This window comes from Cuculus canorus, chromosome Z, assembly GCF_017976375.1.
Source record: "Cuculus canorus isolate bCucCan1 chromosome Z, bCucCan1.pri, whole genome shotgun sequence".
NCBI lineage: Eukaryota > Metazoa > Chordata > Aves > Cuculiformes > Cuculidae > Cuculus > Cuculus canorus.
Window position 1 is genome coordinate 75540504 of NC_071441.1, and position 27043 is coordinate 75567546.

Sequence of the window (27043 nt, forward strand, 5' to 3'; positions counted from 1 at the left end):
TCACATACATATTGAACTGCTAAGCAAGAAAAAACATTTTTCAGATAATACTTTCTAAAACCCTAATGGCAGAGCAGGCTGGAAAGCAAGGGTTTGAAAGGAGTACAAGCCTCCTCTCTGTGCTGGAAGGAACTGCTGCATTTTGACCAAGAGTCTTAAGTACTTCCACAGCACAAGCACCTCAGCAAAGAATCTCAGAATTGGGATTTAAAGATGTTGATCCTAAAACCTCGCTTCAGCTGCTCATCAGGCAGATCACCGTTTATCAACATCAACATCACTTTGCTTTCGCACTGCAGTATCCTCTAATAAAATTTACCTCCTCTGCAGAAGCTCACGAGCTCCCATTAAAGCAAAGAATCAAGCATTACGTACTGCTCCATGCAATATAAAAAGCTAGTTTGTGTAAGAATTATAATTTAACTATTACTATTAATGCCAACAAAAACTTTATCCATTCAAGAATAAAGTTTAAGTTATCAAATCAGGAAGTTATTTGATGCTGTATGAGATGCTTCTACAGTACCAAGGTGAGTACACAAGCATCGGGAAAGACACGATAAAAAGGATGTATACTGTTACGCATCTTTTTGCTGCCTCCTTTCTCCCAACTACAAACAGTCTTTGTCAGGTCACGCATGAGAACTAATCCACTATGCAAAGCTAAAATGAACGAAAGCTAGAGATGCTGACACTGATGGGAGGCAATGGGAGGCACCTCTCCTCCACCCTCCTTAACAATGCTCCAGGGAGACCTTACAGTGGCCTTCCAGTACCTGAAGGGAGCTACAAGAAAGCTGAGGAGGAACTTTTTACAAGAAGATGGAGTGATAGGAACCGGGGGAATGGGTTTAAATTGGAAAGGGGAGGATGCACGTTAGACATTAGGAAAAAATTCTTCACGAGGGTAGTGAGGCACAGGTTGCCCAGAGAAGCTGTGGATGCCCCATTCCTGGAAGGGTTCAAGGCCATACTGAATGGGGCTTTGAGCAGCCCAGTCTGGTAGGAGGTATACCTGCCCATGACTGGGGATTGGAACTGGATGGGCTTTAAGGTCTCTTCCAATCCAAAACATTCTGTGATTCTATGATATACTAGGAGAAGAAAACCAAAGGTGCACCTATACATTGAGTGACCTCCTATGTCTCGGTTCACTGCTGGATTGTACAGATCATGTCAGTAGTAGAACAGGGAAACTGTCAGCAAGGAGATGTGATGCAGCAATGCTCTGAGAGTTTAACAAATGGGTAAGCAAAAGCACACTGCAAGATGGAATCTTCTGGGGAAGCATGAATGGGTTACAACATGCAGCAAATGGGGACTGCAGTTGTACCTGGGGAGGACTTCATGCAGCTGGTTGTCTCCATTGTTGCTCATCCTTCAAAAAGTATAAGGACCCATTACAGTTGTCACATTACCCAAATGTTGGCATTGAAGCAGAATCCAACACATAATACAGATGTACCCAGATACACCTCAGGAAGGCTGCAGTCAGTTCTGCACTAGTTTTCAGACATGTATGCAGAACACAAGACATCGCAAAGGTGTCCAACCTCAATGCTCCCTTTCTTCTAGCTTTTTTTTTTTAATGTTAGAAATAAAAGACCTACAACAGCCAAGGTCAACATTGTCCCAATCCTGCCCTGAGTAAACTCAATTATCAGCTGCACATTATGAAATATTTTACAAAAGCAGCTGTATTTTGCTGTCTTATTTAAAAGAGACAGGAATAAAAGAAGAATCCTATCTATACTCTTAAACGGAAAAAGAACACAACTGATCACACCAAAATACTGTGACACAAACTAGTGATTAGTCTCTGCCTTCTCTGTATTCCAGTTCTCTGTACTGTCGCCACCAAAACGACTTTTTCAATAATGGCAGCAAACTATGAATGTGACAGTTGACTATTCACTACATAACACGGTCTTGTTTGTTAGCTTAGATTTCAGCTATCACTAGTCACAAAGTACTTACTTTAACAGAACAATCTGTGCTAATAAAGGAAAAAGCCTTAGAAGATGAATTACACAAATCCACACTCATGCTCTCTCTTCTTCACTGACTGCTTCTGGTTCTCCATTTGTGTGAAAATTGAAAGACAGAGCAGAATGATGGGACCTTAAATTCTACTGAATTCATTACGTATTTTCAAAACGTGAACCTATGTGCCAGCATTTAGTTTCGGGATACACAGGGATTATGTGATTAGAATCCCACTGGCTTCCTGGGAGGATTCAGCAAGACAACTACAAATTACTTAGAGGGCTAGTGTCAAAAAGACCTCAGTACTTATTTAGCCTCTGCTCTAGATTACTGACCCACTTATGAAGGGCTAAGCACCCCCACTGGGCAATGCAAACACCCACTCCATCTGTTTGCTTCTGCTTTCTCAGAACCGCTATTAGTCTGCGCAAGAAGTTCTGTTAATTACCATATGAGCAGCTTTCGCACCGAACACACAGTACAAGCCTCATTTAGTATGTAGTCACCTTGACAAACAGCACAGAAACAGAACAATCCTAACTGCATCAGGATCATCAGTGAAATACAGTGAGTATATGCAGCAGTAATTTTATGCAATTTTTGACCAAACTGCTCTCAGTTTTGAGAAAAACTTGTAGCTGTTTAGTTGCTTTTAGGTCTCAATGATGAAAAACTATCTGTATCAAACTCTCTGGAAAACTCCAAGGGGACCAGAAACCTGTGAAACCACAACTGAAACTTCTGTTGAGGGAATAAGCAACAGCTGCAAACAGAAGCATCACACAACCCTTGTCCATAAGTACACTGAGTTAAACAGCATTACTAATTAAATCTAAAGCTAGTTAAAAAAATAATCCCGCACACTACCAAACACAAAAACCCTCCCCACACAACGAATGTTCAGAAAGTCAGCCCAGTTGTCACACCAGAACCACATCAACAGCTTAGCACCTCAAGATTCCTGCTGTCTAACAAGGAAAAGAAGTTTCAGGTTCAGCATTTCATGATTTCTCCCACCTGATCTGCAGACCTTAAGACATTCATTAAACTGGTCTCAAGCAGTAGTTTCATTGACTTACTAAACCCAAGAACAAGAATCTCCAGAAGTCATTACAGAACTGAGCTGACATTTGCCCTTTCTTGGGAACACAGACTACTGCTGTCAAAGTGAAATAATATCAACAGTCCAAAAGCCAACTATGAAACTCAAGAATTCTGTACAGCGTTGCTGGCAACCCTGATATCATCTCACCCCTTAATACCAAGGCCATTTCTCAGTTTAATTTTAAACCTTGCATAAGAGCTGAAACAATTTGAAGAGTGCTCCAGCTACCAGCTTACTTCCAAGCTGGTCAAGAAAAGTGAAAACCAAGGTCTGGTCCTTTCTAGAGCTGACAGCCAGGAACAGTATGTCACTGCCCAGCAAGAACTGCTGGTTACTATATGGAGGCCACGCAGAGTGTAACTGAGCATCATATTCTGTTCTGAAGAATTACTTACTAAGCCTAATTTAACTCAAAAGGCCAGGCAAACATGAGGAGATCTCAAATACAGACAACCAGCAGACGAAGAAAACAATGACAGATTGGCATACCGTTTGTATCTCTGAACACCGTCTTAAAATTTAAATTTATACAATTATTTCTCTGAAGTATCTATGTTCACTGCCCCTGTGCCACAGCAGGAGAGCTCTAGGAAGTCTCTCTCAAAGTCAGATTGCATTTTTTTATCAAGTGACTAGCATATTTAGCTTCTGTCACACAAAACACCTTCCAGTTAAGCATTTTGCCTTTGTCATGGTAAAGATTTGCTACATATGGGGAGTGAGGATTTGCTAAACAGAGTCATCTCACATCAAGTCAAGAAATGTATACCCCTTATGGATTCCAGTCTTGCTCTACTGATACACACTAGGACAAGGAAGCTCTAAGATTTTATTACTGATTGCTTTCCAGCTGGTGAAAGGAGGAAAGCAGAAGGCAAACCCAGAGAATTTTGAGACTGCTCTAGGGAAGAACATACAAGCAAAGGGTAGCATTAGACACAAACTGTAAACAGAAAAGATCAGAATTGATGCAGTCACTCACTCAGGATAGTACTCATTCACAGCACACTCATTTTCCCAGAAAGCTGTGTCAATTGTAAAAGAGAATGCTAAATCGATTATCAGATAACAGCTATAACGCATTTGATATAAGGAAACCATCACTGACACCAGCCAAATATAGTTTGAGCTATGATTAATAGAAAGTTTAGAAGCAGCTGGGATGAATATACTAATTCAGAAAATAAGATTATAGACTAGATGCAGTTTCTCTCCCCCAGAAATTATTTTAGGAGTTGATGGGCTAAACGCCCAGAATATACCTGTGCCACCAGATCCTCCCACTTCTTCACAGAAAAACACGCTTGTGAAGCGATTCGAAACTTATGTCACACATAATTAGCTTACACATGCACCTTAGTGGGACTGCTGTACAACACGAACTGAGGGTAGACTGCGTTATACTTACAAACAGAACCCTTGCCTCTCACACAGCAGTTACTGTGAATTAAGTTGAGAAAGTCAAAGGAGTAGAATGCAAGTTGTTCACCTAAATGTACATACATATCAGGAGCAGAAGACCAGTCCTGGAAATACTCCAAGTTATTAAATAAAAAGGACTTCCATCGACCAATAACAAATAATAATTACAGTAAATAAACCAGTCTTCAGACAAGCTGCCTCCAAAGACAAAGCTTCCCTTCAAAAAAGACAATGGATGCAGCTTGTGTAACTTAAAACTACCATATACAACCAAAAATAATGAGATAACTGAAGTATTGACCAAGGAAAAACTACGTTTTTTTTAAAGGGGAAGTGTAGGTTCAAGTATGCCCTCCTAATCAATAGACAGGGCTACTAAATAAAAGTACAAGGCAGTGCTGCAAACTAAGAGCTGTGCTGGGCACCACCAGAACACAGATAAATCAGAAACTACGTAGTAATGAAAATTGAAATGTAAAGTTATTATTAGAAACTGTGACTTTACAAAGCATGTGATTCAGTTGTAAGCAAAGCACTACGTAAAATCCAAAACACGTTTTAAAGAGTTTTCTAGTGACTCAAAAGCATGCAACTGATTTTTTTAGTCATTTGTTCACAGTTATTTGTCTTTTTTTAAGTGGTTGTAGCAATTTCAAACAGAACAGCACTTACCTTGGTATCGTCACACATTTTGTATTGCAATTTTGAGTGGTAATTGCCTTCTCAAGCTCATCCAGCTGTCCGGTTTTCTTTAGCTTCTTGACCAAGCTTTTCACTGCTTTTTCACACCACTTCTCCTCCTGACCATTCTGCTCACCACCACCAGCCCCTCCAGTGCCACCGGCAGATTTTTTCCACCCTAGAAGTCTCTTCACAACTGGTGGAGTGAACGGCAATATGGATGACATGACTTTCACCAGACAGAACACTCAGCAAGCAATAAATTAGAGATTCCCGTCTGATCCCTAAAAATACAAACCAGAACAGATACATTAGCACAGAGGTTTCACAAGAAACAAATACCTTGCTTAGGATCTTTCATTACCAAATGCCATAGGATGCTGCATCCCAAAACAAGTCAGATGACAGCGAGAAGTAGTTTGCATAACAGTCAAGCACTTGATTACTGAAATTAAAATGCAAGTTTGCTGCAGACTCTTCAACAGTTAGCACAGACTAAGGTTACTGTTGGACTACATGTTCAATTTTTCCTCATCTTTCCTGGCCAAAGTCAACTCCAGAGAATACAGAAGTTAACTTGAATCTAGCTTTGCACCTAGGCTGGCTGGTTTTAGTAATTCATTAAAATTTTCCACAAGTGATTGACAAATTGCATAGACACATAAGCATGTTCTGCCCATCTCCAAGTTAATTTAGCAAGAAAAATTGCATTTGGAATGTCATTTATTCATTACAGCTCGACAGAAGTCTTCTAACAGCCAACCATTTCAAAAGCCTTTTCTCATTTTGTTTGTCATGTTTTAAATAACTACCAATTTTTGTTCCACCAGGGACACCGATTTGAAATTCATTCCTAAGTTGGGTAATAAGCTTATTCCCATCTTACAATCTAGAGTTCAATGGCCAATAGATAATCAATCTTCTCAACTGGCAGTATTTAAAATCAAGTATTTCAAAATTCATTAAAGGATATTTAAAATCTTATTTTGCAGGCACTGAGTAGTAAAACTGTTTGCTTTCAATTCTGATAGCCTTTCACTCAGTATCAACCTTTACCGGGACGTTTATATAAAATAAAGATTAGAAAAGATGCTGAAACTTGGGCTATGTTCAGCATTCACCGCAATTTGTGCTTCAAATCTATTAAAAGAGAAATGAAAGCCATTTAGGAAAATAAAAATCTTGATTTGCAGCTTCTACTAGGCTAGTTTTAGGTGTTAAAACACACACCTCAAATCAACCCTGTTATTTCAGGCAGAAAGCTGTTAGAAATTGCTTGAAGACACAAAGGTCCTATGGATAGAAGTACTGAAGTCAAAAATAACCTAATTTCCAGGCAGCAAATGGGTATTTGAACTACAGAAAGTTGCCTTATTTCCGTGCTGTATAAGTTAGTTCAGTTAGTTGAAAATACCTTGTTCTACCTAAGAGCTAACGCAACCTTCAGGCTACTTGGTTTGAGCTTTCAAGGCAGCATATAAGCCTCTCCATCCCGTACAGGCACATGTCTGACTCCAATCCAAAATATACCAATTTTATCTTATTGAAATTTCTCATCTGCAAAACAGCATGGCGATTTGGGGCACTTCAGGCTACAGTTATTCATCGATAATTTATGACTTGTCACATCTTCCCAGTTTTAGTGAGGACCAACAAGTAAACAGACACTAAGTTATATTCTACAGGTAGCTTTAAATCATAACTTTCCAACTTCCACACAATAGAACAGTCAGTAGAAATGACACTTCAGTTTTAACTAAATTATACCTCCATAAACCAGACTGAGATCACACAAAATATGACTGAAGCAAGAATTTTCTGGGGTCAAGATGACAGAGGTTCCAATTAACAGGGGCTCAAGATTAACACTGGCAACTTCATGCAAGTGATTCAAAATAATCTGTCCTAAATCAGAGAATCATAGAACGGTTCAGGTTGGTAATGACATTTAAAAATCATCTAATCTAACTCTCCTGCCACAGGCAGAGACACCTTTCACCAGATCAAGTTGCTCAAAGCCCCGTCCAACTTGACTTCCAACACCAGGACATCCACAACATCTCCGAGTAACCTGCTCCAGTGCCTCACTACTCTCATCATAAAAAATAGTCTCCCCAACGGCCAAATATAAATCTGCTTTCTTTCAGTTTAAAACCACTGCTCCTTGCCCTGCTATTAGAGGCCTTGGTAAAAGGCTAATGAATTCATTTTCAGACAAGTTTATAACATGAAAAGAACATTTATTCTTCTATTACTGCTAAATTACTATAGAATTGTCCCTAGTATTTCAGACTGTAGGTTCTGCAGATTACAAAAGCATTGCACTTGGAGCTCTGGCCACAGCAAACAAGAAAAACAAACTGAATATCAAACATTTTCAAATTAAACCCTGACCAGGACACCCAGGGCACAGTTTCACAGGGAGCCAAGCCAGTGTAACAGCTTCCTGCCACAGGAAGCCAAGCTCTCCTTCCTTTCTTTCCTGTGGCACCATCACCACCTCAGCACCACTTTTCCACAAAGCCTCAGCTAGATCATAGAATCATCAAATGGTTTTGGTTGTAAGGGACTTTAAAGATCATCCAGTTCCAATCCCCCCTGACAAAGACAGGGACACTTCCCACTGGATGAGGTTGCTCAAAGCCTTATCCAATCCGGCCTTGAACAACTCCAAGGACGGAGCAGACTTCTCTGGGCAACCTGTGCCAGGACCTCACCACCCTCATTGTGAAAAGTTTCTTTCTAATGTCTAATCTAAATCTTCCCCCTTCCAATTTAAAGCCATTCCCTCTCGTCTTATTGCTCCATGCCCTTGTAAAAAGTCCCTCCCTAGCTTTCTTGTACATCCCACATAGAATCCGATCCAAAGCTTTTTTTAAGTCAAGTTAATTCTCCTTCAGATAAACAAGCTGCATCTGCACAGTACTTTAAGTACGCATGATGATGTCAGGTGAGTTACAGGAATGCACACAGACTCCAACCCCAGCCTTCAACAGCATCATTGAAAACACAACCCCGCCAGGTACTTTAGGTCATTTATTTCGGTGACAAAGCGAATTTATGCAGCCTTACTCCCTTTTCCACACGTTCTGAACTGTCTGCAGGCCTGGGAATGAAATATAGTGGACCCCTAATGCCACACACTGGGTAGCTACAGAGATGAAACAGGAGGGTGGCGATGTCACTGCTGTTTGAAGCTGCAATCAGATTAGGTTTCTGAAACAGGAAACAACCATCACTCTGAGCTTTACAAAAGGACTTCAATATTTAAGCAAGGCTATGTTAGATACTTCAGAACCATAAACAAGAAATTCTAAAGACCAAACCAAAGAGAATACTCTCTTTTGCTCAAAGTTATCATTCTAAACACTGGCAACTGATGATGGAATACCTGAACATTAAATTTATTGCTGACATAGGCAACCAAGTACCAATATCATTGCTTATCCACACACCACTTCTAAGAAGCTCACTGACACAAACCCCATGTATTTCCTGTTCTTTAGCTTCAAATTTGACACCTTTCAATGTCCCAGAACGTTTCCTTGATTGTCAGCCTTAGAAAACACACATGCTTTGGTAGGGTCTTATTTACCACCAAGATAAATTGTTCAGGCCCTTTTAAGATACACAATGTTTTTACTTAAATTTTCAGCTTTACAATACCCCTTGTTTTGCACTATTCTCTTTCCCTTGAGCTCTAACATTGACCTACGTATCACTTGCTGTATTCAAGTGCTTTTTTAAAAAAAAAAAAAAAAAATATTTGCCTGGCTGCTTCAAATGCACATTGAATGATTTACGTTTTGCAGCAGGAAAGAATTCAGAAATCCTACTCATTTTGGTTTTCCTTTATATCTGAACTCTCATACTGTTTTGACTTACTCAGAGACCAAAAAAAAAAAAAAAATCCCCAAAACTTTCCTTTCCCACTTCCAAAAAACTCAGCTCAAACCTAACTAATCAGAAGCTTTCAGGTACTATACTTAGCTTTAAGCAGCTCCCTTACAGAAGTTTGCTCATCCAGTTTATGTAGAAGCTGTGAGAAAGCAGAGGTTGACTTGCTACCCCTCTGAAAATTAGCTTTTCTTCAAAAAAACAACCAATAAAAAAGGATTATTGCACCTTAGCAGCTACTAACAAAAAATCCCTGCAACATGCACCACAGCTGCAGACAGAGCCTGGGAAGCTTAAACTTTTTCCTTGTAGCTATTGTTTTGTCATGTCAGGGACTTGCCAAAGGTATCAATAAGAGTTTCACTGAAGTTATTCCAGTGGTGGTCCCGTATCTTTCAGAGACTGAGCAGAGAGAACGTGACACAAGTAGGACAGAACTTCATTGAGCTTAGTAGTTCAGCCTACTGCGATGAGGATTCATAGGAGAATATTCCAGCCAGTTTAATTTCCGCAGAAGTGGCACACTGCTCCAAGCCTAGAGAAAGGACTGCCAAGTGCAAAGCATGGTTAGGCTGAATTCTGAGCAATTCTAATAAAAGTAAACTATGCAAGGAAAAACCAGCAATAAAGCGTCTAAGAAATACCTTACTGGGAGGGAAGAGTAGTGCATCCAAGTGCTCCATTCCCAAGGGTGACGAAAGGACATTGCTACACAAGAAAAACGCATGAACCTGTCTGTTCTATGTAGCCCATTCTCATGATTCTTCAGCACCTTGAAGTACTGCAGCAGGAAATTTAAGGCTACATTCCTACCTATTCCCTTCAGCAGCCATTCATGGACCTGCTGTCCACAAATTCATCCAACCACTTTTGAACCTGCCTTCACAACATTTTGTGGCAGACAGCATCATAATTTAACAGCCCGCTGCTAAAAGAAGTACTTTTGGATGCTTTAATTTATTCTTTTCCTTGTTTCAGAAAGTACCTCTTGTTCTACCACCACAAGCTTTGCTGAAGAACTGCTAGTATCCATCTCGTCCACAAGCTTCATGATTTTGTATATCTGAATCATGTCTATCCTTCAAAGGACTATCACACAAAAAAAGTACCTGAACACAGCTCATACAGTTTGGGAAGCTTCTCCGGACAGATGCCAAACCTGAAAGCTTTACCACTTCCAATTATATTAAGAGTACTTAAAGATATTGCATGAGAATTGATCTAAAGAGCATGGAAAAGTTATGTTGGTCTACGGTCATCTTTTCAGTTATGTTTTTGGTCATATTACCCTAAAGCTCTCAACATTATAATTAAACGTACAAAGACGGAAAATCCACACCTCATGAAGCATTTGGAGACAGCAGGCAGACAGAACACAACAGGACAATCCTACCCCATCCCTAGAAACATTCCAGGTAAGGTTGGACTCGACTCTGAGCAACCTGATTGAGTTGAAGATTTCCCTGCTTAGTGCAGGATTGGTTGCACCAGATGGCCTTTACAAGTCCCTTCCAACCCAAACCTTTTGTGATTCTATATCCGCTGCTGAACATCTGGCAGGAGCTCAAATAAAAATAAGGAGTATTCACATTGATTTCTCACTGTATCCACCCAGACAGACTTAGAGACCATGTTTACCCTAATGAGTTTAGGAGTCACTGGTGTACCTCACCTTTGACCAGCAAATCCCATTTCAATCCATCACCTGTAACTTTCACCTTCAAACTGATACAGTAACAAAAGGAGTTTGTATGTTTTTTCCTTAAAGAAACATCCTTTCATTTACTGCCACTGTTGACACTAGCCCTTTGCTAAAAAAACTCCTCTAGTTCTCCCTTGTACACTTCCTTCATCCACAAAAAGTCATACAACTCTTCTTCCCCATCAGCACCCAGCAAAAACACTTTGCCAACTCTGTGAGAAACATTTCCACACTGCTAAAATGGCTGCAGATTAAATACATGCTTGACATGAAAAATCCCTTTGATCCTTACAATACAGTTTGTGATTTCCTTGCTGTCTATGACCAGCCACCTCCCAACTGAATACTCATTTAAGGACCCTTAAATCTGCTTTGCCACTGCTTATTCTTCGCCCTGCCTCTCCTTTGCTCACTCTTCTACCAAGGCCAAACATCACAGGCCAAACCCAATCTTTTACCTCCCTTTGTACTACTCCCACTACAGCACAGCAACATACTGGGATTCTGAGTAGTGCAGGGAGATTACTAAAACCCCCTTCTGAGCTCAACTATAGTTGAATTCTTAGTATCAAGGAAGCAGTGCAATACAGAGCAGACAAACCTTCAACTATTTTATCCCTTTCCATGTTCCTTGAATTGTGCTTTAACACAGCAGCTTTGAATAATCAAGAAGTACTCGCTCTGCCGCCCGGAGAGGCATGACTGCTTCTTTAGATCACTGGAACACAGGGAGCACGTGCTGTTATTCCCAAGAGATAAATACTGGAAAATTTACAAATTGCCTAACGTTGGTGGTATTTGTTTCATCTCTGCCCCGCAGCATATCTCTGTGTCCCGATGCACACTTTTCTACAGCTGGTCAAGCAGTGTCATAATTGGCAACTTTTAAAGTCACATTTTGAATCATGTCTGCTATTATTCCATTTGACTGTGGTTCTCTGGAACAAGTATTAAGCATTAAGCCCAAGATCGCAGAATAACTAGGCATAGAACATGAAGAAAACCTTAAGGGTAGCATGCTAGCAGACTAAAGTCTTCAAGGGAAACGTTTCTTGCCCAAGTGCCTGAGGCATACTACAAACACACTGGTGCTACCGAAAATATCAAGTGATTTCTGGCTGATATATTCTAAAGTCTTATGCAACATATTTCATATCAAACTGCTTATTCATCTTAAACTTGAAATAAAGAAATCTGATCTCTCCTGGTTTTAGTAGAAGTATTCTGGCTTAGAGAAATTTCATTTGCAAGAGCTCTTCTGGAATAAAGACAGATGTTAAGCTCCTGAGGAAAGAAGATCGAGGAAAATAACTTCTAGCATTTGAGAGTCTGCATGTTCATTTCCTCCCTATTTTAGTCCCATTTTTCTAATTTTTTAAAAGGCTTTTTTTTCCATTAATCCTGAGATTTGGCCAAGACTATTTATCGATTCTACTAAGTGCACAATGTTTCAGATCTTTTAGAATAGGAGGGAATAACCACCCTTTTCCTTTCACCCTGTGGTATCAGTACCTTCAGAATAAGGTAACATTAACTGAAGCACAGCCTGTTTAAGGCAGCATCAAGACATTATGCTAAGCTAAACAACACTAAGAGCTGAAATCTTAAAGGGCATAGCTTATGTAGTACTGAGCCTCCTATATTAATCCAAAGCCATTAAGACTTAGAAAAGCAATAAAACAAGTATTTCATCTTGCATTGAATAGAAACAAAACTAGTTTACGATCTGCTCCTGGATACTTTAGGTTGTGCTATTCCAAGCAACAAGGAGACAGTTTATGCTCAACAAACATGCGAAAACTTTCCCCAATGTTAAGGATCTCAACTTCCAGGAAACCCAAATTCTGCATGAAGTTTAATCAAAGTATTAAGTAAAATCAAAGCTAGTCTCCTCCCTTTCAGATAGAATACACTTTAGTTAAATCGCTCAGTGGAACAGAAAAGACATTTCACTTCTGTTACTCACACCTCCAAGAACTGCTGTTAGAGATTCCAGAAGGGCCAATTATTTCCTTTTCCCTCTACAAATGAATTTTGAAGAGATATTGGATTTTTTTGGGTTTTTTTAATGCTAGAGCAGCTCAAACATGCTACTACACACCTACTGTCCTGAAGAACAACCGCAGAAGAATGTTAGATGGTGCTCATCCTTCTCTCCTCGTGCTCAGGTCACAGGATGCCAGCTTCAAGTATCGCCTTATAGGTTTGGGCTTTTTTGCTATGGGGAAGGAGAGCCGAGGGAAGGGAAACCCAGCCCTACTAAGCAATGCCCTCAGATCCATCCCCAGTCGAGCTTTTCAGCCAATTAGGTCAGCAGTGGGGAGTGGCTCTGAAGAGCTGCCTCCAGAGGGGCTCCATCTGGCCCCAGCCCCATCTGGCCAGCTCACAAGTCAAAGCTCCCAGGAGGTCCCGGTTTGGCTTAGACACCAGCTGATGAAGTTCAAGGAAGGCTGCTTGGTCATCTACAGGGACAGGAGCAAAGGAAATGCCTCCTCTCGGTCAGCTTTAGAGAGAGGATTTTGTAACGTGCCTACATACAGAACCAATTTACACATTAATTTTGAAGTTTATCATGCCTTAGTATTGCAATACATCTTGAGACTCTGCAGAACTGTTATCTTTATACAGCCCACTGAAAACAAAATTAACCATCTACTTTGAAAGTAGACTTTTTTCCTCTCATTTAATAAAGTTTAATTACGAATCAAATTTCGTTTCTCATACACAGAACTAAAATAAGAACAAAGTCATGAAGGCTTCAGAAGTGGGATTTTTCTTCAATTACTAAGGACTACTGCCAATTACAGACAAATGTAATAACTAAAAGCTATATTGCTATTAGAAAATTAGCACAGTATATTAACACATGCACTCAGATTGAACTAAAATTGCGTGCAACAGGAGACATGAAAACGAAGAATGCTAATTTTACTGACCTTTGATTAAACTAATAGGACCAACATATTTTAGCAACACTCCTAGTATTACAAGAGAGGAAAATTACCATAACTACAGCTGGCAAACCCACCTGTCTTTGCAAGGCAGCAAACTTCTTCTCCTTACAGAATGATTAACAACCTCACAGTACAGCTCCCTACAACTAAAAGACCTTAATAGCCCACAAAAGCACCGAATAAGCACTCCAAACCACAGCAGTTTAAGCCCTTCTCACCTCACTTGTTTAGATCAAAATTTTCCAGGTCTAACAGGCAAGCCTCCATTTCACTGTTTTAGAAAATAAATGCTCCTGAGCTAATTTGGACAGGAATGTCCAGGGAAGTGATTATCAGGTACCAACGTACCTGTTTCAGTTTTTATCTGTACAGCTTAGCAGCTCCTCCACTTTGTTAAACCGCGAACAACCGTATTTAACAATTAGTTAATGCAAGTTCACTTTATATACAGGCCTAACACCAATGTTCTTCAAACAGGCCAGCCCCTTACCCCCTCAATAAGCACAGTTCACTCTACACTGAAGAGTGTCTTATCTTAAGCTCATATTACTCCAGCGTAATTAAATCAAGCTTGAGCACCAGACCAAACAGATAGACCAAGGAACTGCTCTCTTCCAATCTCCTCTTGCTTCTCCTTCTTACTATGGCTGTCAAACACATGGAATCATCATAAAATGTCACCTGAAGTGCAGCCTCGCTGCCTGCTTCTCAGCTGGAAGTGGAGTGCAACGTTTAGGAAGGTTTTCTGCAGTAGCCAATTTCTTTTAGCCCAGAGAGTATTGAACACAGGGCTGCCTGTACTCTCCATTCTATTACAAAAAACTAATCCCATCGCATGACCTGCAGCAATTCAGTTTAACAAATCAACAATTACAAATATTTTGGCAAAGTAAGCCTAGGTATTGTTTGCCTCTCGGCACAGTTCACAACCAGTTTGTGGCTTCATGATAAAAGTCATTAAATCCAATCTGAAAAGCAGCATTCACAGCTCACTTAGCAAGTCAGGCCCATAAATGGATGCTTTCAATTACAGGGCATTTACATACACAATCATTAAGGCAGCGCTGAATACATTTGAAAACTCTAGAATACTTTTCCTAATAATTAAAATTTTGCCTACTGTTCTTTATATAAACAAAACTTAGGAATTCTCTTCAGTCGCTCTCAAGCAAAGCTCAGATTCATTGTTACCCAGAACCTACTACAAAGCCCGTTCTCCCAGTACTTTTGTGGGAAAGGGATTAGAGTGATGGAAACAAGTTTTGTTGTTCAAAGTTGCTCTCAAGAGTAGACATTCTTTTCGAGCTCAAATAAACTCAATTATATCAACTGCTGCTCAACACTTCTGAAAGATCAAGTGGAATACGAAGACGGAGGAGGACCCAAGAGCACCTTTCATTTGGAGATTCACTGTGTAATTCAAACTGATTTGATTTTGTTCATGAATCCCAGCTTCTAGGTGGAGGAAAAGAAAAGAACGGCTAGGAGACCAATTTTTTTAACCACATTTCCTCAATTGCGATTTTTTTTAAATCATCAAACAGAACACCAGGAAAGCTGATAAACTTCTCCAAGATTATTACACACACACAGCTTCTTCCATAAAGAAAACTGGAACTTAAAACACTTTTGTCTGTTTCACGGACTGTCAGCATAGTCTGAGTGTGCCCTACAAAACTGCAGAACAATCAGCTACCTAGTTACTCTATTAAACAGCCCAATAAACCGTTAAATATGTGCTTAGATTCATCTTTGAGGTCAATTCAAACCACCTTAAGCAAGACCCTCCCCTTCCTCTTCTTAAAGGCATTTGTAGCAAATACTATCTTTCATCATGACAGTGCTAAACAAACGGGGGAAGGGACTTCAAAAACCTCCCCTCTACTTACTTTCTCATTCTCCCCTAATTCACCGGTTTTTAAATGTTAAAAGTTTTAAAGTTAGGCCTCAAAACAAACACACACAAGTAATCTACTCATGCACCATGAAAGTTCCAAACACTGCGATTAAGCACAAAGAAGTCTAAACAGCAACCTCGTTCTGCTAAGAAAAGCCTTTCACCTTAACAACAAGCCGGGTATTTTTTCATTCTGGAGAACAGAGCAAAGACTGATGTCTCTCACTACAGAGTCCAGCCCCCACAGAAATAATATCATGAATCAGTCTGAACGTACAGCTCTCCAGGCTAGGAGAGGACCACTGAGGCACAGACAAACCTGCTGTTACGCATGGTCACCTAATAAGCTGTCATTATGGACTTCTTGCTACAGATAGAATCCAACTCGTTTATAACCACGGACTGTGATGACATGATCTCTTACACCCAACACAGGTTGCAGCATTTTCAGAAATACTTGTTTGGCAAACCCAGCAAACAGAACTTTTTCTGAACGCTACCCGCTTGTTTGTAAGTGTTTCAAGAGAGCACAACACCTGTTTGGAGCTTTGTTTTTCAGTCAAAAACTTATGGACAACCTTAGACTCCGACGCAGACTGATTCTCAGTTGTTCTACTCACTAGCTCTCCAGGGCTACCACAAGGGCTCTTCACCCACCTACTCTTCCCCCTACTTTTATATACCCAGACTGAAGACCGTAAGACCGCGCTGTGTAAAACTTCTCTTCCTCTTCACTCCCCACAACAAAAAATTGCAATTAGGAACTCTACAACTCTGCAGCAACACCAGCTCCTCTTGCTTATCACAACATAACTTCTCCCATGCTTCTATATAGGTAAATGGAACGCTTAGCAGATAACGTTTGTTTAAAACACTCAGCAGATTATGCTTGTTTACATCTTACAAGGCAAAGACAGCCACGGCAGTAAAACAGGGGCCAAGAAGAGAACCACTAATCTCACTACACAGCGTGTATTCCCCATCCATGTCTCCAAGCTAGGAAAGAAACAGACAAAAGGACACCGGCTGAAGCGAAGCCTGCAATCCCAAACACTTGCTTACAACTTGCTCCCAACTTTCCATGCCACCCCAGCACACCTGATCTCTCCGTGCAAGACAGACCGCGCAGAGAGGGAGGAAGAGAGAAAAAGGAAGGAGAAGCAGCACTTTCTCCTCACACCCACAAAGACCGGGGGTGGTTGGGGGGGAAATGACGGAGGGCGGCACCCCGAGCCCTTCCCACTCTTCCCCACCCAGCCTCGGGGACTCTCCAGGTGGGCGGGGGGCGGGGGGAGGGGGGGTGACAGCGACCCCTGCGTTTCACAGAATGGCTTGGTTTGAAAAGACCTTTGAGATCATCAAGTCCAAGCGTACCTGTCCACCACTAAACCAGATCCCTGAGCACCTCGTCTGTCCCACCACCCCCCTAGGCAGCCCCTTCCAGTGCCGAGAATCCTTACCGTGAAGAAATTTTTCCTGATGTCTAATTTGAACCTGCCCTGGTATTACTTGAGGCCATTCCCTCTCTCCTATCACTTGTTAATTGGGAGAACTTCCTTTCAGGGAGTTGTGGAGAGCAGTGAGGTTCCCACTTACACTCTTTTCCTCCAGATAGAACAACTCCAGGTCCCTCAGCCACCTCTCATAACACCTGTTCTCCAGCCCCTCAACGTCGTCCTTGGAGTGAGGGGCCCAGAACTGAATCCAGGATTCACTTCCCTACTCCTGCTGGCCACACTGTTTCTGAAAAAGGCCCTTCCCTTCAGGTAAACTCAGCTCAGGGTCCCCCGAAGCTGCCCGCCCCGACTCCGCCCCGAGATGCCCCCCCACCCCAGCACCCGTCCTACCCCCAAGGCGTCCCGCCCCTCGCTGGAGCTGCTCCCCTCCCCTCCCTGAAGCCATTACCCCTCCAAGGCGCCCCCTTCTCACACCTGAGGCACCCCTCGGGGAGAGGTGACCTCCCCAGAAGCTATCCCCTGCCATACCCCAGCGCCCCGATCCCCGAACATCCCCCATTCCCGCACCAGTCCCCCCGAAGCCATCCCCCCGAGGTGTCCTCCCACCTGAAGGCCCCCCAACCCTACTCCTTGAGGTGCTCCCACCACCCCATGCTTTCTCTCTCAGCGCCGCCCCTCAGCATCCCCTTGCACTCTAAAGCCCACCCCGTCTCCTCTCAAAAGGGCTCCCCTACCCCAGCGCCCCCCTCCCACCCCAGCCCTAAGGTGCTCCCCCACCCCCGAGCTCCCTGGCCTTTATTTGCACCCCTACCCCAGTGCCCCACCCCCAAGTTGCATCCCCACCCCGAGGCACCCCCCACACACCAAGGTGCATCTCTTCACCCCCAAGCTGCCTGTTAACATCCCCCCCGAGTTGCACCCTATCCCAGCGGCCCACTCACCCCCTACTGCCCCGCTCCAAATTGCATCCCCATCCCAGCGACCCCCTCATCCCCTATTCCCCCCCTCCCGAGTTGCACCCCCATACCAGCATCCCCCACACCAAGGTGTATCCCTTCACCCCAAGCTGCCCACCCCACACAACCCCAGTCCCCAAGGCGCCCCGCCAGCCCTCCCCTCACTGAGGACACCCCACAGAGTTACACCCTTATCCCAGCATCCCCTCACCCTCAAGCTGCCACCCCCCGCGTTGGGACCCCATCCCAGGGCGCCCACACCCCACTGCCCATCCCTCCACCCCCAAGCTGCCCCCCAACACAACCCCAGCCACCGAGATGCCCCCCAGCACTCCCCTTACTGAGTCCTCTCCATTCCAGCGCCCACCCCCGAGGCGTCGTCGTCCCCCACGGAACATCTCTCCACCCCCAACCTGCACCCCAACATACCCAGAGCCACCGAGGTGCCCCCTCACTGAGCCCCTTCCCCAGAAGTTGCATCTCTACCCCACCGTCCCCCTCACCTCCTTCTCCCCGGCCCCCCGAGTTGGGGGCCCATCCCACCGCCCCTCTCACTCCCCGCCCCGCCCTCCGGCCCCGTGTCCCCCCATCCACTGCCCATCTCTCCGCCCCCAAGCTGCTCCCCAATACACTCGAAGGCCCTGAAAAGCCCCCCCCTCCCAGCGCTCCCCTTACTAAGACCCCTCCATCCCAGCGGCCCCCACCCCCGAGCCCCCTCCCCAATGCCCATCCCTTCAGCCCCAAGCTGCCCCTCAACACACCTCTATCCCCGAGACCCCTCCCCACCCCAATGCCCAACCCCCAACCCCTAAACTGCCCCCCAACACGCCCCCAGCGCTCCGCTGAGACAACCCCCCCCCCAACCTGAGGCGCCCTCCCCCCAACCCCCCCTCCCGCTGCACCCTTATCCCGGCGATCTCCCACGCCAAAGCGCATCCCTTCACTTCCAAGCAGTCCCCCAACACACCCCCGTCCCCGAGGAGCACTCCCCTACCCCGAAGCTGCCCAGCCACCCCCCCCTACCCCAGTACGCGGCCTCGGGGCCCAGCGCCCCCCCCCCCCCCGCACCACAACAAAGAGGGCGGAGGGCACGGGGAACCGGCCCCCCGCCCAGGCTCCCTTCTCGCCCCCACCCCCCCAAGCTCTGGGGCTTCGCTTCACTTCCCGCCCTCCCCCGGCCCCGGCCGGAGAACCGCGGGACCAACCTCCTCCTCCTCCTCCTCCTCCTCCTCCGCGAGCTGCGCGGCCGCCCCGGTCCCTCAGCGCGGCCGCCCCGCCCTCCGCACACCCGCCCTCCCCGAGCCTATTGGCCGCCGCGAAGCCCCGCCCACCGCCGCGGGGCGTACAGGCATCTCATTGGTCAAAACTCCCGTCAGTTAAAGAACGGCTCGTGGCGATTGGCTAAAGGAGCTCTTAAGCCCCGCCCACACAGCTGATTGGATACGCCGCCAGGCGGGGGCGGGGGAAGCGGCGCTGATTGACCGAGCGGGCTGTCGCTCCGCGCCCCGCGCGAGCCCGCGGAGGGCGGTGGGTGGGGAAGGGGAGAAGCGCTGCGGAAGGGTTTGGGGGTGACGCGCGCGCGCGCAGCCGCAGTCGCTGACGTGACGTTACCGCGTAAGCTGCCGCGGGAGGGAGCTGAGAAAAAGTAGTGCGCTCCTTCCCGTCTGGAATTGCATGAGGAGGAGAGCCAGGCGAGGCACGGGAGTAACCCGGACGCCTGTCCTTGAGTGGGTGGTGAAGCCTTGCTGATTAAATCGAAGTTTAAATGCTGCTTGGACAAGGGAGAGTGACATCTCATCCCTGAGCGTCGGAGGAGCCATGGGAGACTCAAAAGGGCACGGAGCCCCTCTGTCCCCGCAGCCCGGGAGTGGCATGGCCCCACTGCCTCGTTGTCCTTATCTCATCCCAAAGACGATTCAAAGTGCCCAGTGCTCCGCCTCCTGCCATAATGGAATGATGGAATCGTTGGGTTGGAAAAGACCTTTGAGAGGATCAAGTCCAACCATTCATTCCTGTCCACCGCTAAACCAGATCCCTGAGCACCTCATCTGCCCGTCTTTTAGACTCCTCCAGGGATGGGGACTCCATCACCACCCTGGGCAGCCTCTGCCAGGGCCCAAGAACCTATTCCATGAAGGAATTTTTCCTAATGTCCAATATGAACCTCTCTGGTGCAACCTTTTCTTCTCCTTTTTCTCCTGCTATTATTATTTCACATCCTGTTAAAAGTAGTTTAGTCTCTTTTCCTTTGTTGTTTGGGATAACTAGGTAGTTATCTACAGAAACATCGAGGTTGTGGTGAGGCAGGTGTTGGTCTCTTCTCCCAAGTGACAGGCGGTAGGACAAGAGGGAATAGCCTCGAGTTGTGGCAGGGACACGTTAGACTGGATATTAGGAACAATTTCTTGGTAAGCATTGGAAGAGGCTGCCCAGGGGAGTGGTGGAGTCTTTATCCCTGGAGGTGTTGAAAAACTGTGTAGATGTGGTGCTCAGGGATGTGGTTTAGCGGTGGAGTTGGTAATGTTAGGTAAAAGGGTTGCACTTCATGGCTTCAAGGATCTTGATCCTCTTTTCCACTCTCGTGAGACCTCATCTGGAGTTTTGTGTCCAGTTCTCAACATAAGAAGGACATGGAAATGTTGGAACTGATCCAGAGGAGGGCTACAAGGATGATCCGAGGGCTGGAGCACCTCCCGTACGAGGACAGGCTGAGAGAGTTGGGGTTGTTCAGCCTGGAGAAGAGAAGGCTCCGGGGAGACCTTAGAGTGACCTTCCAATACCTGAAAGGGGCTACAGGAAAGCTGGAGAGGGGCTTTTTACACAGGCTTGAAGTGATAGGACAAGGGGGGATGGGTATAAACTGGAGAGGGGCAGATTTAGACTAGATGTAAGGAGGAATTTCTTCACCATGAGAGTGGTGAGACACTGGCCCAGGTTGCCCAGGGAGGTTGTGGCTGCCCCATCCCTGGAGGTGTTCCAGGCCAGGTTGGATGGGGCCTTGGGAAGCCTGATCCAGTGGGATGTCCCTGCCCATGGCAGGAGGTTTGGAACTGGATGATCTTTAGCGTCCCTTCTAACCCAAACTATTCTGTGATTCTATTCTATGATTCTATGATCTTCTCCAACCTTAATGATTCTATGGTCAAAAATGTCCCCAAATTCCTGCAAGCCAAAGTTTTTCTTACACAAGAGTACTTCGCAGAGGACAGTGAGAACTGAAACCTCTCAATAAATAAAAGTCTGCGCCAGGGAAGGTTTACACTCGATATTAAGAAAAAAATTCTTCACTGAAAGGGTTCTTGGGCAGTGGCAGAGGCTGCCCAGGGAGGTGGTAGAGTCCCCATCCCTGGTGGGGTTTAAAAGACAGATAAAAGAGGTGCTCAGAGATGGTTTAGTAGTGGACAGGTACAGTTGGACTCGATGATCTCAAAGGTCTTTTCCAACCAAACCATTCTATGATTCTGTTTGCTGTTTCAGGCTGGGACAGGATCCACAGTGCCCAAGGTGTGATACTGAGGTCGGGCTGCCTCGAAGCCTCCCAGCCTGCCTCTGCCTCGCTTTATGGCATCGGGGCTGCCCCCTCCTACTCAGTGGCTCTTCAGAGAGTGGTTTTCCCCTGATGTTGTTGGGCTGGTTTTTTTTTTTTTTTTTTTTTTTTAAGCAGACTCTTCACCACTTTAACCACCTGTGGTGTGGTAATGATGTAATAGAAATGAATTCCTACACCTTAGCCGATGCTCAGGCTCACCACAAGTAAATAAGAGCCCGTTGGCGGCTGGGGACCCATCAGCCCGTGAAACCCAGTGCTGCTTTCTCTGCAGAAGTCCTTGTGGTGATGCCTGGCAGGTTGTCTGAGGCATGAGTGGGAGGTTTGGGAGTTTAATGGGGTTTATTCAGGTGAAAAAAGGTGTTCCTCCTTTGCTGTATATCTGCTGAAGCTGATGTGTTTTTTTTTTTTTCCTTCTAATTTTTGATACTTAGCCTTATTTTCTCCCAGATATCTCACAACTCCAGGCCACTTTTCTTACACCTGTGGTCCCATCTCACCAACGTAACAGCCTTCTTCCCACGGACACGCTCCTCTTCAGACTGAAATGGTTTCTACACTCGGTGACGTAGGTGCTATGATTCAGCGTCCTGGGCACACATCCCATCTCAACAGGCTTGGCTATTCTCAGGAGCCCGGTGAGGCACCTCTCCCATCATTTAGCCTTTTTGACGGAATGATAGATGGGAACTCACAGAAATCTCTGTCTTGCCTTTTCTGTCCTTGGATTTTCCCAGCTTGAAGCAGACGTGCAGCTTATTCAGTGTTTTGTTGTATATTTTTGCCCCCAATTCCATCGGTTTGAGATTCGAGCTGGTCATGAAATAGACACAAAGTGAAAAGTGAGAGAAATTACCCACTGCAGACAATGCAGAGCAGCTAAGAGATTACCATCGTGGTTTTGAAAGATAAGGAGGTGTTTCAGGGATGTTGTACCTGGAAATGGATACAGGCTATTCAACCAGCACAGCACTTGCTTTGCGGAGGTTTCACTACATTCAGAGAGAATTTGTTCTATGAACAGCAAGTTCATTAAGCCCAGTTTTTGTGTTAAACATTCCTTTCATTGTATCCTGGGCTGCATCCAGAGTGTGACCAGGCAGGTCGAAGGAGGGGATTCTGCTCCTCTATGTGCTCTCATGAGACCTCACTTGGACTCCTGCGTTCATTTCTGGACCCCTCAGCAGAGGAAGGACGGATCTGTTAGAGCAAGTCCAAAGGAGGCCACAAATGTGGTCCGAAGGCTGGAGCACCTCCTGTCCTAGGACAGGCTGAAACAATTGGAGTTGTTCAGCCTCAAGGAAAGAAGGCTCTGGGGAGACCTTAGAGCAGCTTCCAGTACTGAGAGGAGCTAAAGGAAAGCTGGGGAGGGGGTCTTGATCAGGGAGTGCAGGGAGAGACGAGGGGGAACAGTTGCAAACTGAAAGAGAGGAGATTGAGATTAGATTTTAGGAAGGAATGTTTTCCTGCAAGGGTGGTGAAGCACTGGCAGATGTTGCCCAGAGAAGTCATGGATGCCCCATCCCTGGAGGTGTTCTAGGTTAGGTTGGATGGGGCTTTGAGCAACCTAATCCAGTGGAAGGTGTTCCTGCACGTGGCAGGGAGTTGGAACTGGATGATGTTGAAGTCCTTTACAACCCAAATCATTCTATGATTCTATGATTCTATCACCATGACTGACTTCCAGTACATCCAACGCTCCCTTGTGTGGTCCCAACCTACTTCTATTGGCTTGCTATCTGGGCACGGAGAAGCACATGCTATGACTGGATTTGGGCTATGCATGTTCCGGCTGGCCAGCTGCCCACCATTCTTAACTGCCAAGGAAGCCAAACGGTACCGATAAAGGCTGAGCTTCCTCTGCCTTTCTTCTGAGCACAGCACTAACAAGGTTTTTCTTTTCTGATGCAGCCGATGTTTGCCATGCTCTTAGTCTAGAGACTTTGTCTTTCCAAAAGCTCTATTTTTGTTACAGTTGGTTGAAATCATTCAGAAGGTTGACAAGCTTATATTGGGAGGCTCTGACAAATCATAGAATCATAGAACGGTTTGGATTGGAGGGGACCTTAAAGTTCATCCAGCTCCATCCCCCTGCCATGGGCAGGGACACCTCCCACTATATCCAGTTGCTCCAAGCCCCATCCAATCTGGCCTTGAACACCTCCAGAGATGGGGCAGCCACCACGCTCCTGGGCAGCCTGTGACAGTGCCTCAGCGCCCTCACAGGAAAACATTTCTTGCTAATATCTCATTGAAATCTCCCCTCTTTCAGCCAACATTTGCACAAGTCTACTTTCCTTAGGAAAGGAGAGCACAAGTGAAAAAAAGCAGGAGAAATAAAGCGAATGGAAGATGTTGGCAGTGGGACTTCAAATCACAAAGCCCAGAAGTTACCTGAGAATTGTAGTTGCCGTGGGGAAGCGGGGAAAGATGTGCAGCAACAACTTAAAACACCACTCCAGAAAGGGCTCCCAGCTGCACACCTGCAACTGCAGGAACAGCACCTGATCTGGTAAAAGCAACAAAACAGTAAAACCCAGACCATGATACAAAGGCTGGATACTATTGACTAAACCACATAGCTCGGCAGATTTTGGCCACTAGCAGTCAGGTACTTATGATTGACAGTCCCATTTGGATTTGAACCTGGCTGGAGAAGAGAAGCCCGTGGGAAGACTTTTTAGCAGCCTTCCAGGACTTAAAGGGGGCCTATAGGAAAGCTGGGGAGAGACTTTTTAGCAGGGTCTGTAGCCGTAGGACAAGATGTAGTGGTTTTAAACTAAAAGAGGGGAAGTTCAGGCTAGATAAAAGGAAAAATTTTTTTATGCTGAGGGTGGTAAAACACTGGGGCAGGCTGCCCAGAGAGGTTGTGGAGGAACCATCCCTAGAAACAATCAAGGTCAGCTTGGATGGGGCTCTGAGCAACCTGACTGAGTTAAAGGTGCGGGGTGGGAAGTCAGGCTAGATGGAACCTTTAAGGGTCCCTCCCAACCCAAACCTTTCTGTGATTCTATGGGAGAGCATCAGCATCTCAACGAGGTATGTGAATGTGTGGCAGAGGGATCAACATCCTCACAAACAGCATTCTTATACAGAAGGACAGGAACAGCACAGTCATATTTCACAGTCTGCTAGAAAGAAAAAGGGATATGATCTAAGATCTAAAGAAAACATGATGAAATGGCTGCGCTCAGCTATAGAGAATACGTGTTGACTTCCCAAAGGCTGTGACCAAATTCCCTAAGAGGTAATAGAAATACAACACCAGTATCAGATAACTTGAAAGACACCTGGGATTTCTAAATGACCGTGACACTATCAGATATCAGTCTGTGAAGCTGGAGATGGGTGTGAAGTGCGGTGTCAGGAAGGCAGAGCTTGAAGGCAGAGCAGATAGATTTGTGTTGAGGTCATTATTACCAATATGTCAAAATGATCTGTTCAAATGAAAGAAGAAAAGGAAGAGCTTTGAACAGAGTTGTGATACAAAAAGACCAGCCAGTGTGTTCAAGGCAGGAAATAACGTATGACAAAACTGACCATAAATCCACGGACAGCCACTGCTAAATGGTCCCAGATTTCTTAGCTCATGTGCTGCTTGAAGCACCAGCATATACTTCAGTAAGTGCTTTGTCTCTTACATCAGCAACTGCAGTACTGCTTCCCTGCATACTGTTAATGCCATTTAAGCATGTTATTTTCTCTCTAAACTTACGTGAAGGTCACTTTCATCTTCCACAAATCTGCAGACTATTGTGGAAGAGAATGTGCACGGAGAAGCTGGGTCTGTAAGCTGTGAAAGGGAAAGATTCCCTTTCATTCTGCATTCCTTCATGGCCTAATGGCATGGAAGCAGCCTTTCCATGTTATTGCAGGACTGCTCACCACAAGGGCAAACAGGGCAATGCTTGGAAAAGCTTCCACTGTGTAGGCAAGAGCATGAAACAACTCCTCTAGGACTGAGATTGCATAGGATCATAGAGTGGTTTGGGTTGGGAGGGACCTTAAAGATCATCTAATTCCAACACCCTGCCACGGGCAGGGACACCTCCTGTTGGATCAGGGGCTCCAAGCCCCATCCAACCTGGCCTTGGACACCTCCAGGGATGGGGCAGCCACGGCTTCTCTGGGCAACCTGAGCCAGGGCCTCACCATCCTCATGGGAAAATATTTCTCCGTAAGAGCTCATCTAAATCTCCCCTTCTTCAGCTTAAAACTGTTCTCTCTAGTCCTAGCCCTGTACTCCCTGATCCAGAGCCCCTCCCCAGCTTTTCTGTAGCCCCCTTTCAGTACTGGGAGGCCGTTATAAGATCTTCCTGGAGCCTTCTCTTCTCCAGGCTAAACAACCCCAAAGAGTATCTCCCTCAGCCTCAAAGGGATAGATGTAGGCTTAAACCATATCTCTTCATATCACATGAAGTTGGTAAGCTGCTGCATGCTGTATCACTTCTTGTGGCAGCAGGAAGAGGGTAAAGAAGAACACCAGACAATGTCTTTCACGTCACATAATGAGGAGATGTTTTACGAGACAGCTGACTGCTGGTGTACTGTCCAAACAGGCATTACATTAAAGGGACTAGAGAAGAGCTGTAACATCATAAATGAAAAGAAGGACATTGTTTGAGGTGTAAAAATCTCCGCAATGAACAGGAACTACTCAGTCATAAGAGCATAGAGTAGATAAACTATGTGCCAAAGGCCAAGCACTCCTCAAACTTCAAAAAGAAGGTTGACTTAAGGCTGGTAGTAACAGCAAAATACATAAAAAAGGCATTTCATATTTCTTCTCTTCTGTTTCTCTTTTCGGTAACGAAATTTCTCTGAAATGTTGAAACTCTGATCTGCTCACTACCTCTTCTGAAATGCAGAACTATGTTTCCAGTATTACATAAATCACTGTCGTTTCAGACTGGTCTGTTAGGAGATTTCAAAGCACAGTGAAAAAACAGGGTAACGGTCCCACAGTGCAAAAACATTTGACAGCCATTGATGTGAGCCTGCTGTGTCTGTCTTATACCCTTGTCAAAGTGGACTTAAGAAATGATGTATTCAAAATAACGCGCCAGAAGTGAAGACGTGCCTTTCTGACCCATCATAGTACAAACTGACTGGTGTTTATGTTATGTAGTACATTACATTTATCAACTGCCATGGAGTTAGACAACAATCGTAGGAAGTGACATCTTCTGTAAGAAGTTCATAACACAGTGAGAATATCCTTGTGTCTGCTCACTTTCCTTATTTACAATGTGTAAGTCTGATGAATAAATGATTTAACTACCTTAACCTGTCTTAATTCCAAATGCTTGTTCCCACATAAAGCCAGCTGCCCTGAGTAACCAAAAGCAGAGACAGCTGAGAAAGGCAGCTTCGGCATAGCCAATCAAACACTTAAATTCTGAATTGTGCTTTAACCTGCTTGACTTCATGCTGGAATGG

At 44.9% G+C, this 27043-nt stretch overlaps 1 protein-coding gene across 3 annotated transcripts in view; it reads right to left on the reverse strand.

The window, feature by feature from the left end:
* Nucleotides 1–19341, reverse strand: part of SMAD2 (SMAD family member 2) — a 57054-nt gene extending 37713 nt beyond the window's left edge. The window contains exons 1-2 of one of the 3 annotated variants that reach the window (XM_054054430.1): nucleotides 19263–19341; nucleotides 5186–5478 (exon numbers count right to left, since the gene is read on the reverse strand). In XM_054054430.1, coding sequence (XP_053910405.1) covers nucleotides 5186–5421 — 236 coding nt within the window. In that variant the 5' untranslated portion in view covers nucleotides 5422–5478; nucleotides 19263–19341. Of the gene's footprint in view, nucleotides 1–5185; nucleotides 5479–17240; nucleotides 17384–19262 lie in introns of those variants that run through there. The other 2 variants (XM_054054431.1, XM_054054429.1) reach the window with 2 other exon arrangements.
* Between the last annotated feature and the right edge of the window lie 7702 nt (nucleotides 19342–27043).